The 12179-nt window shown below is 34.6% G+C and overlaps 1 protein-coding gene across 2 annotated transcripts; it reads right to left on the bottom strand.

The window, feature by feature from the left end:
• Positions 1-2337: 2337 nt before the first annotated feature.
• On the bottom strand, positions 2338-11302 carry LOC136209054 (ras-related protein RABF2a). 2 transcript variants are annotated; one of them, XR_010677360.1, is made up of 9 exons: positions 11144-11302; positions 9848-9962; positions 8444-8521; positions 8181-8348; positions 6291-6339; positions 5824-5897; positions 3862-3955; positions 3369-3506; positions 2845-3012 (listed from the first exon to the last, which is right to left on the bottom strand). XR_010677360.1 is itself a non-coding variant. In XM_066000405.1 (8 exons), the coding sequence occupies exons 2-8, from the start codon at positions 9884-9886 to the stop codon at positions 2486-2488; spliced, it is 603 nt and encodes a 200-aa protein (XP_065856477.1). In that variant the 5' UTR covers positions 9887-9962; positions 11144-11302; the 3' UTR covers positions 2338-2485. The 2 variants fall into 2 exon arrangements, 1 of the variants encoding a protein (XP_065856477.1); XM_066000405.1 differs by lacking the exons at positions 2845-3012; positions 3369-3506 and adding an exon at positions 2338-2586.
• Positions 11303-12179: the final 877 nt, after the last annotated feature.

Genomic DNA, 12179 nt, shown 5'->3' with positions numbered 1-12179 from the left:
GCAAAATTATCTTACAATCACACCTTGATATTGCTTTTTCAAGTGAGTGACAAGTCAATTCATGTCATCTGTTTAAATGTCAAATTTCAATAAAGTTAATAATATTGTGAGATCTCTAAAGGGTTCTCAAGACATTATTTGTTATATCAAAATCATAATCATAACGCTATAAAAAGTTTGAGAGATATAAACCTTACATGTCAAGGTTACAGTTACAGAACTGAGGTTGTAAAAAATGATAAGGGTAAATTACACCCATGGCCACTGAACTTTACCCATTTTCATATTATGGCCATTGAACTTCATTTTTTCCCCATATGGCCACTGAACTTTACACTTTTTAACACCGGTGGCCACTTAACACCTCAAAACGACTATTAACGGCTAAAAATAAAAAATCCAAAGCGTTAATGATATTCTAAGAAACTTTAATTCTTGAAAATTTTCGTTTTGGAGTCATTTAGATGTTGTTTGGTTAGGAGAGAGAAAGTGAATTTTTAGAGAGAGAAAGCTCCAAAAAATGTGATTTTCGAAAATAAAAAATGTGGTTTCATGGTAAATATCATTCTGAACAACTTTAATTTTTGAATATTTTCATTTTGAGGTCGTTAGCGATCGTTAACGGTCATTTTGAGAAGTTAGTTAAAATTGAGTGGTCACCGGTGTTAAAAAATGTAAAGTTCAATGACCATACCGGAAAGAAATGAAGTTGAGTGGCCATAATGTGAAAATGGTAAAGTTCAGTGGCCATGGGTGTAATTTACCCAAAATGATAAGCACTAATCGACTAATAGAGTTGGATTTGTATTTTTTATTTATTAATAAACAAATTGTTATATAAATTCAATTAAAAGTATTTAGTATATTATCCCAAAATAATAATGTAAATAAATTTAATATAAAAAAAATATGTATATATTACGAAACAATGTCCCCAAAGTAAATAATAAACACAATTCATAAATAATCATGCGACAATGTTCAAAATAAATTATAATTAAAAAAAAACAATAATAAAAAAAATACATTTCTTCGTTTTTGCTTAGGTAGTGCCTAGTCACTCTAAGGAGAGTCCAGACGGCTAAAAATTACCTAGAGGAGCCAAAAAAATTCAGATTGACTAATCAAAGAAAAATGAAATAGTCTCAATTTCGAGCGCCTAGACTAGGCATAGACGGTCCAGATGACCTTGTTTTTTGAATACTTAATCATCAATTATATTAAACTTAGTATGATCAATATTTATGCTCCATCTTGAGAATGTTGAAGATAGAGCTAGTTGTTATTAACTGTTACAGCTTATAATTTATAGGTGATATCACATCATGAAAGAACAACTGTATGTGGACCAATGAAAGAATTCTTATGGAAAAAGTATAACCGTCAAGGATACAATCCCAATCACAAGGACGACCCAAAATATACACTCCTAATCTCCAAAACACATCATAACTTAAAGAAAGGGGAACATGTGTAAAAGTGCATAAACACGTGGATCAATCAAGCATTGCCACGTATGAATCTACCCAGCCGTAAGATACCCTTCTATTATCTTAATAAATAGTCATCTCAAAGACCATAAGGTACACAACAACTTCTACTTAACTCGTCATTATACTATATCTCATTATCATCATTGACTTAAGCATCGGAGAATGGATGTCATACTTCAACCCCTCTCTGACAGTTTGCTAATATTCATCTCAGGTGTTCTAGAAACGGTCTACCAAGCTCACATTGCAGATTCGGAGACATCAATAGGAAATTAGCATAAATGTAATTTATGTAATTACCTAGTTTAACATGCATAATATATAGGCAAAAAGTATAATTAAGCCCCTCAACTTGGATCAAACCCTTGATCAATTATTTTTTCACATTGAGCCCTTATCATTGATTTTGTTATGAATCTAGCCCTTATTTAACTTTTTAATCGAATTTGGGAAAGGAGAAGATCGATTTGGCGATTCTAATGCTAAAAATCGCAAAATGGGAGAGGAGAAGATCGAGCTTGGAAAAACCTACTTGAAATTGATTTCTTTTACCTTTTACTCTGTATCTATCCTAATCAATAAATTCTTATTTTTATTTGTCCACGTCAATAGGCCGAATCGCCCTAACAATACGTGCCGTCCAAACTCAACGAGAAAGTTCAATAAGGGTCAAATCCATAACAGAATCAATGATCAAGGGCTCAATGTGGAAAAATAATTGATTAGGGACTTGATCCTTAAAACAGGTAAAGTTCAAGGGCTTAATTGTGCCTTTTGCCTAATATATATAAATAGATGTAATTCAATAGAATCATTTCATTTCATTTCAATACAAGAGAAGAGAAGCCATGCAATCCAAATTCCATTTCACTGGTATAAAAGAAAAAAAAAAAAGCAATCATGTACACTTCTTACAAGTAAATTCACCGTGAGCCATATAATATAATACAAGGATTTCCAGTGAATAGAAGATACAGATAACAGTACACACCTTAAGAACAACATGACGCACCCGCCGTCCTTTCTGCTGGTCTATCCGTAAGAACCATTCCTGCTGGATTCTGTGCCGGCTGCACCCGAGGTAGTCTTTTTGCTGTACCCACAAAATACGTAAATATTTGTCAATGCCAAACCAGATATTATATATGTACTTCACCAGAGCAATTAAAGGTCCTCGTCCCCAGAGTTTATTGACTTGAAAAGTTGAGATTCTCTTAGTTTCTTGACTTATCAATCATAGTTTTTAGACGAAAGGCGAGCCGAGGCGATAAGGGCAAAATATTGCCTCGAGGCGAGAGGCAACCAGCTCGAGGCACATGAGGTGACAAACAAATTAGAAAAACACACAAAATAAAACCATAACTCAAATTGACTAGTTTAACTTGTAAGGTTGTAAAACAAAATAAAATTTATAGTCTAATAATAAAATCCTAATTCCTAATAACATATCAAACATCATCATCAATCCCAATCCCAATCCCAATCCAAATCCTCATCATCAAGCTCAATGTCCACAAGCCTGCAAAATTTGGAAAAACAGTCATATCATTATCAAGCAATCTGATATTAGACACTAGTAAGCTACTGTTTCATACAGTTTCATACAGTTTGAGAAACAATCATATACTTTCACACGGTTTCATAATCTTCCATAGACTTTAACTTTCATAAACTTCAATGAACATTCATAAAGTTATAATGAAAATCCCAAAAATTGGGCAGTTTACCAGAATATAATGCATCGGTAACAGAAAAGTAACAGAAAAATAGAACAGAGAAGAGCTACCAAAAATTGGGCAGCATATCAGTAATGCATCAGTAAGGATAAAGAACAGAAAAATAGAACAGAGAGCAGAAAAGTAGAACAGTAGATACCTTGTACTGCCGCACGTGTTAGTTGCTTGGTGGTTGGCCGGCCGCCGGCAATTGCAGAGGCTTGGTGGTAATTTCTTCATTGTACTTGGATGAGAGTTGCCGTTGGGTGTGGAGGAGAGTTCTTTTGTAGCTTCTGTTCTGTTCTTGCGATATACAGCATCTTTAAAAACCTAAACTTATATTTTCTATCCAAAAGAAAAACCTAATTTATCTTCTTTTTTTCAGTAACTTTTACTGACAAAGCGCCTTGACTTCAAGAGGCGACCGCCTCTCACCTGAGGAGGTTAGGCGGCTGCCTCTTGTAGGTTCGCCGGCCTTCCAGTGCAAAAGGCACTTGAAACGATCGCCTGGCGATCGCCTTTCACAACTATGTTATCAATATAACTTGGCTATACATGTAAACATGTGATCTTACATTCCCTTGCACAAAAATCATTGGCACGTAAAGTAATTCGTCTCCATTATTATCTACAAGGAAACTGTTTTGCATTACCTATTTCGTAAAAAATGTCATTGACATTGGTAGCATTTTTTGCTGATGTTTCCATAAAGAAAAGGCCATTCTCCTGAGCATACATTTGAGCTTCCTGCAAATATTAAAAGGAAGTCTTGTTATATCTGTAGTCCAATCAAGCTATTTATGCTGCAAAAAGTACAAATTTAGAATTAAAGAAAAGAATACTATATTGCATTCACTAATTGCCACGTTCACATAGTTGTGAGAGGCGCCAACCACACTAAGGCGCAAGGGGCTCCTGGAGCCTAGGCGCAAAGCTCAGGCGTGCGCCCAAGAGACACAACACGCACCAACACAAAATAACATATAAAATTATAAATTGCAACACTTAACATTTCTAAAATGACACAAATAGTCAAATATTAACAATTTTAATCATACAATGCATTAAATAAATTTTAATTAACTACTAAGACAGAATTATAATTCATAATAAATTTAAATCTAAACTAAAGACAAAAGTTCAACTTCAACTAAACACTAAGTTATTAATTAATATTAATTAATAGAATATACTTTTCCTCAAGCAAGACTAGTAAACTCTTTCGTTTTTTATAGTCCCTATTCATCATCAAAGTCACCATCATCATCACTATCATCTCCTCCATCATCATATTCTCCTTCAAGGTTATCAATCTCATCATCATTGTCGTCGTCGTCGTCGTCATCATCATCATCATCATCATCTTTTTCTTTCTTTTTCTAATTTAATCTGAGCCCTTAATCTTAAAGGTTTCCTATGGCTGTGCTTAGAAGCTGAAAAACCCCTCAAAACCCCGACAACAGTGCCTAGGCACGCCTTGAGTCAAGGCGCGAGGCGCACTAAGGCGCGTGCCTGGCTGACATCACACGCCTCACACCTGTAGTGGCGCTAACCTATGTGCCTTGCATCAGGCGTGCCTTTGACAACTATGCAGGCACGTAAGCAACATTTTGTCAACTATACAAAAGAAATTTTCAAATTATTGAAGCACATAAAAAATTTCTCAACAACAATTTTGTCAAAGTTTCTAAATATTTATAGATTAATAATTGTCAAGAAAAATATCCAGGCGTTCCTTTTGTTGTTGAGATAATATTATTAAATGCTATTGTTACTTGTAGATGGACATTACCTAAATAAAGCTGATGGTATAAGGACATATTAAGGCCATTACAATAGAAATTTAAAAAAGACAGATAATTAAGAATTCATAAACATAAAAATATACCAGTGGTATGAAAGTCACTTCAAGAAAAGACTTGAATAACTTGGTACACTCAATATTAGGTTCAGTCAAAACATTTTAACTTGGCATTTTAAGACGATTTAACCTACATAAAACTACTAAGCTATGTTGCACGGAAACTCTTCTTCAATAGTGTTTCCACATTTTGTGTCAGTTTCCATTTCCGTTTCTTTTCCAATTCCTATATTTTTGTAGAAATAATGTTTCCCATTGTCCGTATCTGTTTCCGATTTCTATTACCGTTCCTAGCTTATTAAGTGAGATGCAGGTAACATCATCAAACAATCTTTAGACTCAAAAAGCTTGAAACTGTAAATTCATGGTGCAGATATTAGTTCTTAAACGACCATTAGCCCCAATTATGCCAGATGTTCAAAAGAAATAGGTTAAATAATTTATTAGTCCATATATTTTTAGCTAACACACTGTTTAGTCCTTGTATTTTCATAATACAAGGTGTAGTCCTTAATTTTTGTTCTATTCAACAGTTTAGTCCCTCTTCAATTATTAAGGGACTAAATTGTTGAATAGAACAAAAGTTAAGAACTAAAATGTGTATATTAGAAATAATAAGTTACGAGTCTAATTACTTTTCATATTCCTAGTTCTTTTGAAAATTAAATATGTATTCTAAGATCTCTTACAAGTTACAAAGAGATATAAATCAGGAAAAAAAGTGACACGAAAACAGTCCAAAAAATATACTTACTTCTGCTGCTACCTTCCTTGCATCTAGCATATCAGCCTTGTTCCCAGCAAGCGCCATGACCATATTTGCGTTGCCTTATTGACAACAAGCAGAACAGCATAATCAAGGACTAGAATAACTACTAAATAAATAGGCCTAATACATTTTTAGCCTCTTATACTTGTCTAAAAAAGTCAACTGCCCCCTGTACTTTGAAAAAGTTCTATTTACCCCCTAAACTTGCTTAAAGTGTACACATTTCAACTTTTCCAAAATCTCTCCTTACTCCGCCACGTGGATTTTAGAGGGTTACCTGTTCACTTTAAACAAGTAAGGGGTCAATAGAACATCTTTGAAGTTCAGGGGTCAATTGGAGTTTTGGGACAAGTTCAGGGGGGCGAAAATATCATTATACTGGCTAACATAAAAGATAAGAACAACATTAAAAAAGGTAAAAATTTATACTCATTTTAATTTAAGCAGCTCACCTTGTGCTTGAAGTTCTTGGACCCATTTCTTTGCTCGCTCAAATGATGACTACAAGAGAAAATAAAAAAGGTAAAATTTTGATTTATAAATGAAATAGACCCGCTTAAAGCATTACAAAAAGTTACTACTACCATCTAACAGAATAAGTAGAGAAAAACATCGAATTCTAGAAACAAATTTTTGCTCATCTTCTTCCGAGAAAATGGACAGCCTATCAAAAGCAATGCTGAATACTCATCTAAGATAAAATAAGATTATGGAGATCACCCTTCAATGCTTTAGAGTAAAACAATCAATTATTTATTTGATTAGAAACAATTACAAATTTCAAAAAGGAACAAGATAAGGTGCATTCTACAGTCACTACTTTCTTTTCTGTTTATTTTTCACTTTGTCCATGTACCATTAATTTATAGCACAAAGAAAATAAGTAGGAAGCACTTTCAATGTTTTTCTTTTTATAACAAAACTGTCAAGATCATAAAATTGTATTTACCACACACAAGTAATTGCCATCAGCATTCTAGTAAACATGTCCAAAAATGGAAAGGCCTTGCTACAAGGAAACGTGGCACATATCTGCATGAACTACTCCACGGATGAAGTGTAGAAACTGTCATTGTTAAATTAATCATTAGGAATTAGGAGCACAAAAGTTCAAGGTGTAAAGCTTCCATACTAATATCATTAGACTCCGGAATTAACAAAGGACACTTATAGCAACAGAAATACTTGAATTTCTTCAAAGAAAGCATTGGAACTACTTCCAAATCAGGAAAATATAGGACATCAAATTACCAAGATCTTGACCATCTACACTTGCATGCCAATGCAAAATAATCTCTCATCAACTTTTAAATCTAAAGAGCAACACCTAAAAGGATCTTTAGAAGGAACAAATGATAGGAATATTGACCACAAGCTTGAAAGTTATATACAGTAAGACTAAAAAGCCATTTCGCTCATCTATGCTAAGAAATTTTGGCAAGCAACCCATAAGACCATAGACCACATCAATTGCAAAACCATCTGTAGATTTTGAATCAAAATTCAAGCAAAAGAACAAAAAGATTGCAATTCGAAGTATGTCTATCTAGCGAACTCAAATACCATAGGCCACATCAATTGCAAAGTTTGTTCTTTAGCATGAAAAAGGTAAACATACAGACTTGTGCGACATCTTCTTGGAGGTTCAGACCTAAAGGATGCTAGAAAATTATGCAGAAACTGGAAGAAAAATAATAAAAAATTCAAAATTGTGTTTCATGTTCATGATGCGGTTTGAATGAATATCTTAACAAAAAAAAATGGAAGAGCTATCGCCTATCGATAACAGATGACACCGCATTCCAAAATTGTTTGTCTGATTAATGATGGCTATAATTCTTTAAAGAAGTACAGGTCTGGAATTAGATGTGAACTCTGAATTGCTTCCAATCGTTGTCGTTGTGGAATGTAATAGACTATGTTCTTAGTATTGTGAATAAAAGCATATAATTATCCATGACTACCTCTAGCATAATTTATTTAAGGTAGGAATCTAGATTTCACTCACATGATAGGAGAAATGGGGAATCATAAGCAAGTCAGTATCCTTATACCAACATTTCAACAATGTCAATGACAAGCAGCAACCTCCATAGAAGATGATGGAAGAACTTCAAGAGTTAATTCAGTCAGAGAATGACATGCATACAAAGAGCATTTCTTCCTCTTCTTTCAAGACCAAATACATGGATCTGGTCCTGCATCTTAGGGGCTAAAACCACATGATAAAATTCGTTTTCACTTACAATCCCCATCACATATTTATTGAAACAGCCACTTTTAATGAAATCAGCATTCTCAAGAAGGAAACACAAAGAATGGGCATGTCAAACTTAGTTTACCTGGTTTGTTATATCATACACAATAATAGCTGCAGCAGCTCCCCTGTAGTACATCGGGGCCAAGCTATGATACCTCTCCTGACCTGCTGTGTCCCAAATCTCAAATTTTACAGTTGCATCATTCACTGCCAATGTTTGTGAGAAAAATGCAGCGCCTATGGTTGATTCCTACAGAGCACATACCAGGAGTCAGGCCCAAAAATCAATAAGCAGAATCTCCATTAAAAAAAGCACAATCCCCTCAAGTCTCTGATTGCATTAACCTGAAATTCAACAAACTGTCCTTTAACAAAGCGCAACACAAGGCTAGACTTTCCGGCACCAACATCCCCAAGAAGCACCTGAAAAGCAATAAACATTGAAAAAATAATTCGAAGTCAAGTCACAACACAAATGTAAAAGCTAAAAAACCTCCCACTCCCAGTGAATCAAATGATATAATATCAAATTAATCGACAAATATGAAAAACCAGGTGCCTATAGCATAATATATATAAAATTTAGGACACTAAATACATAAATCTCAATAACCATTTAAATTTACTAAGGAACTGCATTTATGAAGAAAAAAAAATACCCATACTAGTAAAAATCAAAGGACTCTATATGGCATGAAAAAGCAAGACTAATTGAAACGAGATTCAGGGATTCATGGTCTCCAAGGAAAGCCATTAAGTACTAGCCATTAACTAGAGTGTTCTTAAAGACCCCATTACTGTAGTTCCCAATTTATAACCAAAAATGGGAGCATCAATAATGCCCAAATAATTCACTACTGAAATAAAAGCCATTCGATTTCTTTCAAAATCAAATGAGGAAGAGGAGAAAAGCATCACTGACTTTAACATGGACAGGGAAGTGAGTATTAGCTAACTTCAAATTGGAGTTTCAAAGGACAAATAGCAAGAAAATAAAGTTTGCACATTAAAATAATACAGAGCTTAGAGCACCCACAGTTTTAGCCTGACTGTAGGGTATCTTTCAACTCAAGCAAGGTATTAAGTTCAAGTTGTCTCTTCCCAAAACAAAAACACAGAATGTAGAAATCTTTTCTCACTAAAAAAGGGCGGCCCGGTCGCACTACGCGTCCCCGCTGAGCGAGGGTCCGGGGAGGGGTCCCACCACAAGGGTGTACCGGGGCAAGCCTTCCCCTGCCAATTTATTTGGCAAGAGGCCGCTCCTAAGACTCGAACCCGTTACCTCTTGGTCACACGACAACAACGTTTACCGTTGCGCCATGGCTCGCCCTCAAATCTTTTCTCACTACTAATATCAAAATATTAATGCAGCTATATAGGACTTCAATGACACATCTTAAGTGCTTGAGCGCTTTCTTGTAAGTTTCCATGAATTGTTGACCACCATATTGCCAACATTATTATCAAAATGAAATATGGTAAAGGAAAGCACTTGTTGGCCCTCAACATTAAATCCTCAAGAATATGGCAATATTAAGTCCTAGAAAGCGTAACAATTGAATTATATTTATTGCTACGATAGGAAAAACATCTGGGTACTCAATCAAAAGCCATAAATTAAGAGAAGTATCAGCCACATTCAGTTACAATTTCATGTTCTCTTTCACCATAGACCAGAAGAATAAATTATCACAGCACAGAATACAAGCTACAAGCATAACCAAATCATGAAAACAATCACAAGCTCACCAATTTGGCATTGATGTTCTTGTTTCCAGCAGTGGCCATGACTATCAATAACCGTGAAGATCAGAAGCAATTTGCAGTACCGATTTAGCAGATATTTGTTGATATGAAGGAAATGCTAGAGAGGTAGAAATAGAAAACTCATAAGTAGAATTTTGACGAGGCGCTAACAGTAAACACTTAAAACAAAGTGTCAATATGAGAAAGCAAAATACACTCTATCTCGCCAATCTCCCCAACCAGTCACCACAAAGAATACCGATAGTACTAGTTAAATATAATATAATGGCTAGCATAGTTTTGACATTTCAGGAAACATTTTCAACAAGAAGTCTTAAAGGTTTCTCAGCACTATATATCTTGAGACTTAGCAAATAATTGAATCCCCGTACATAAAAATCGAAACACCATATCAGGACATTGTGGCTCCCCTTCACAGATATGTGCTTGAACTTTGAGGCCATGAGTGACTACTTCAGGCAGACAAAAGATATATAGTGCTTGAGTTGACCTTTGTTACTCTTTTTGAAAATGTACCTCTTGTTGAAAATGTTTCCTGAAATGTAAAAACTATGCTAGCCATTATATTATATTTAACTAGTACTATAGATATTCTTTGTGGTGACTGGTTGGGGAGATGGGCGAGATAAGAGTATATTTTGCTTTCTCATATTGAGTTCAATTCAGCTAGTCCAAACTCAATTATAAATTTATAATTTGATTGTTTAATCAAATACCAGTGGTAACAGCAATAGGAAGTTTCTTCTCATCATCTCTTGAAAGAAGATAACTTATTGATTTACGGAAGCAAGGTATACTCCAATTAATTCAGGTATTGTTCATCCAAATTGTTCAATTTTATACTTGGAATTAATTCTTTTCTTCAAAGTTCAAAACTGTATCATTGAATATAAATTCTCTCTCATCCCTCACTTACATTACATATACATACTTTTCCTTAGTGATACTGTTAATGAGGATGCTGAACAGAAAGAATTTGAGGATTCTTATTATTGATATTATGACAAAAACAAACAAGCTCAGATATCGTATTTCAAACAAACCCTAAAACCAACCCCCAATTGAAAATAATCAGACCTTAAAGAGGGAATGAATCTCAATCGAGAAAGGACACAATCGACAGGTTTGGAAAAACGCAATCGAGCAAGGAATTGAACAAAAAACGCAGAATTAAAACAGAGGTTTGAAGAAGAAAAAATAATATCTAATAGTTTCAGAAATCCAAAAAGCAAGAGAGAGCAAGAAATGGAGGAAGAGAGAGAGACAGAGAGAACTTACCGATGGAGTGTGGAACGACGTCGAAGGATGGCCGGACAAGAGAATCCGAACGGCGTCGAAGGATGGCCGGACAAGCGGAGTCCGATGTATTATTTTCAGATTGCATACGAGAATGAGAAAGAAAGAATCCAAAACCCAAGGGGGCTGTGTGTAATTAGTCTAAGAGATTTTGGGGTCTACCCGGTTAAATACATCATTGGTCACTAACTTTTTATGATTATTTAAAACAGTCACTTAACTTCAATTTGCCTCAATAAAATCATTTAACATTGAATTTTATGTCAATAAAGTCACTATAGTGATTTTAAAAACAAGGCTTAATGCATACTTACACCCTTAAACTTGACACGTTTTGCCTATTGGCACCCTGAACTTTTAAAATATCCTATCACACACCTATAGTTGGCTTTAAAAACCTATGACACACCTATAGTTGGTTTTAAAAACCTATTACACACATACATTTGGCTCATTCGGACCTCCTACATACAAAATCGTTGATCTTTCGTCTTTAACGGATGAGGTGGTATACGTTCTATAGAAAAAAAAAGAAAAATGTGTGAGTTCATTCGGTATGTCACCTCATCTTTCAAAAACGAAAGATCATCGATTTTATGTGTAGGAGGTCCGAATGAGCCAACTATAGGTGTGTAATAGGTTTTTAAAACTAACTATAGGTATGACATAGGTTTTTAAAGCCAACTATAGGTGTGTAATAGGTTATTTTAAAAGTTCAGGGTGCCATTAGACAAAACTTGCACTACAAGAAAATTGCTTTTTGGCAACAAGATTTGGCAACAACAGAAAAAGTTGTTGCTAAAAATGAACTTTAGCAACGATAATTTTTGTGTCGTTACTAATGGTTGTTCCTGTAAATTACTTACATTTGTGGAAAAAATGTAACAACTTTGACAACAATAGCTTCGTTGCTGTGAATAAAAGTCTTCATAGCAACAACTATATGTTGTTGTGGTAAATCAAAATATTCTCAGCAACGATTGCATGTCGTTGCTGTAATTGCTTTCATTTACAACAA

This window comes from Euphorbia lathyris, chromosome 10, assembly GCF_963576675.1.
Source record: "Euphorbia lathyris chromosome 10, ddEupLath1.1, whole genome shotgun sequence".
Taxonomy (NCBI): Eukaryota; Viridiplantae; Streptophyta; class Magnoliopsida; order Malpighiales; family Euphorbiaceae; genus Euphorbia; species Euphorbia lathyris.
The sequence above is the reverse complement of the archived record's forward strand: the minus strand, read 5'-3'. Positions and strand labels throughout refer to the sequence as shown.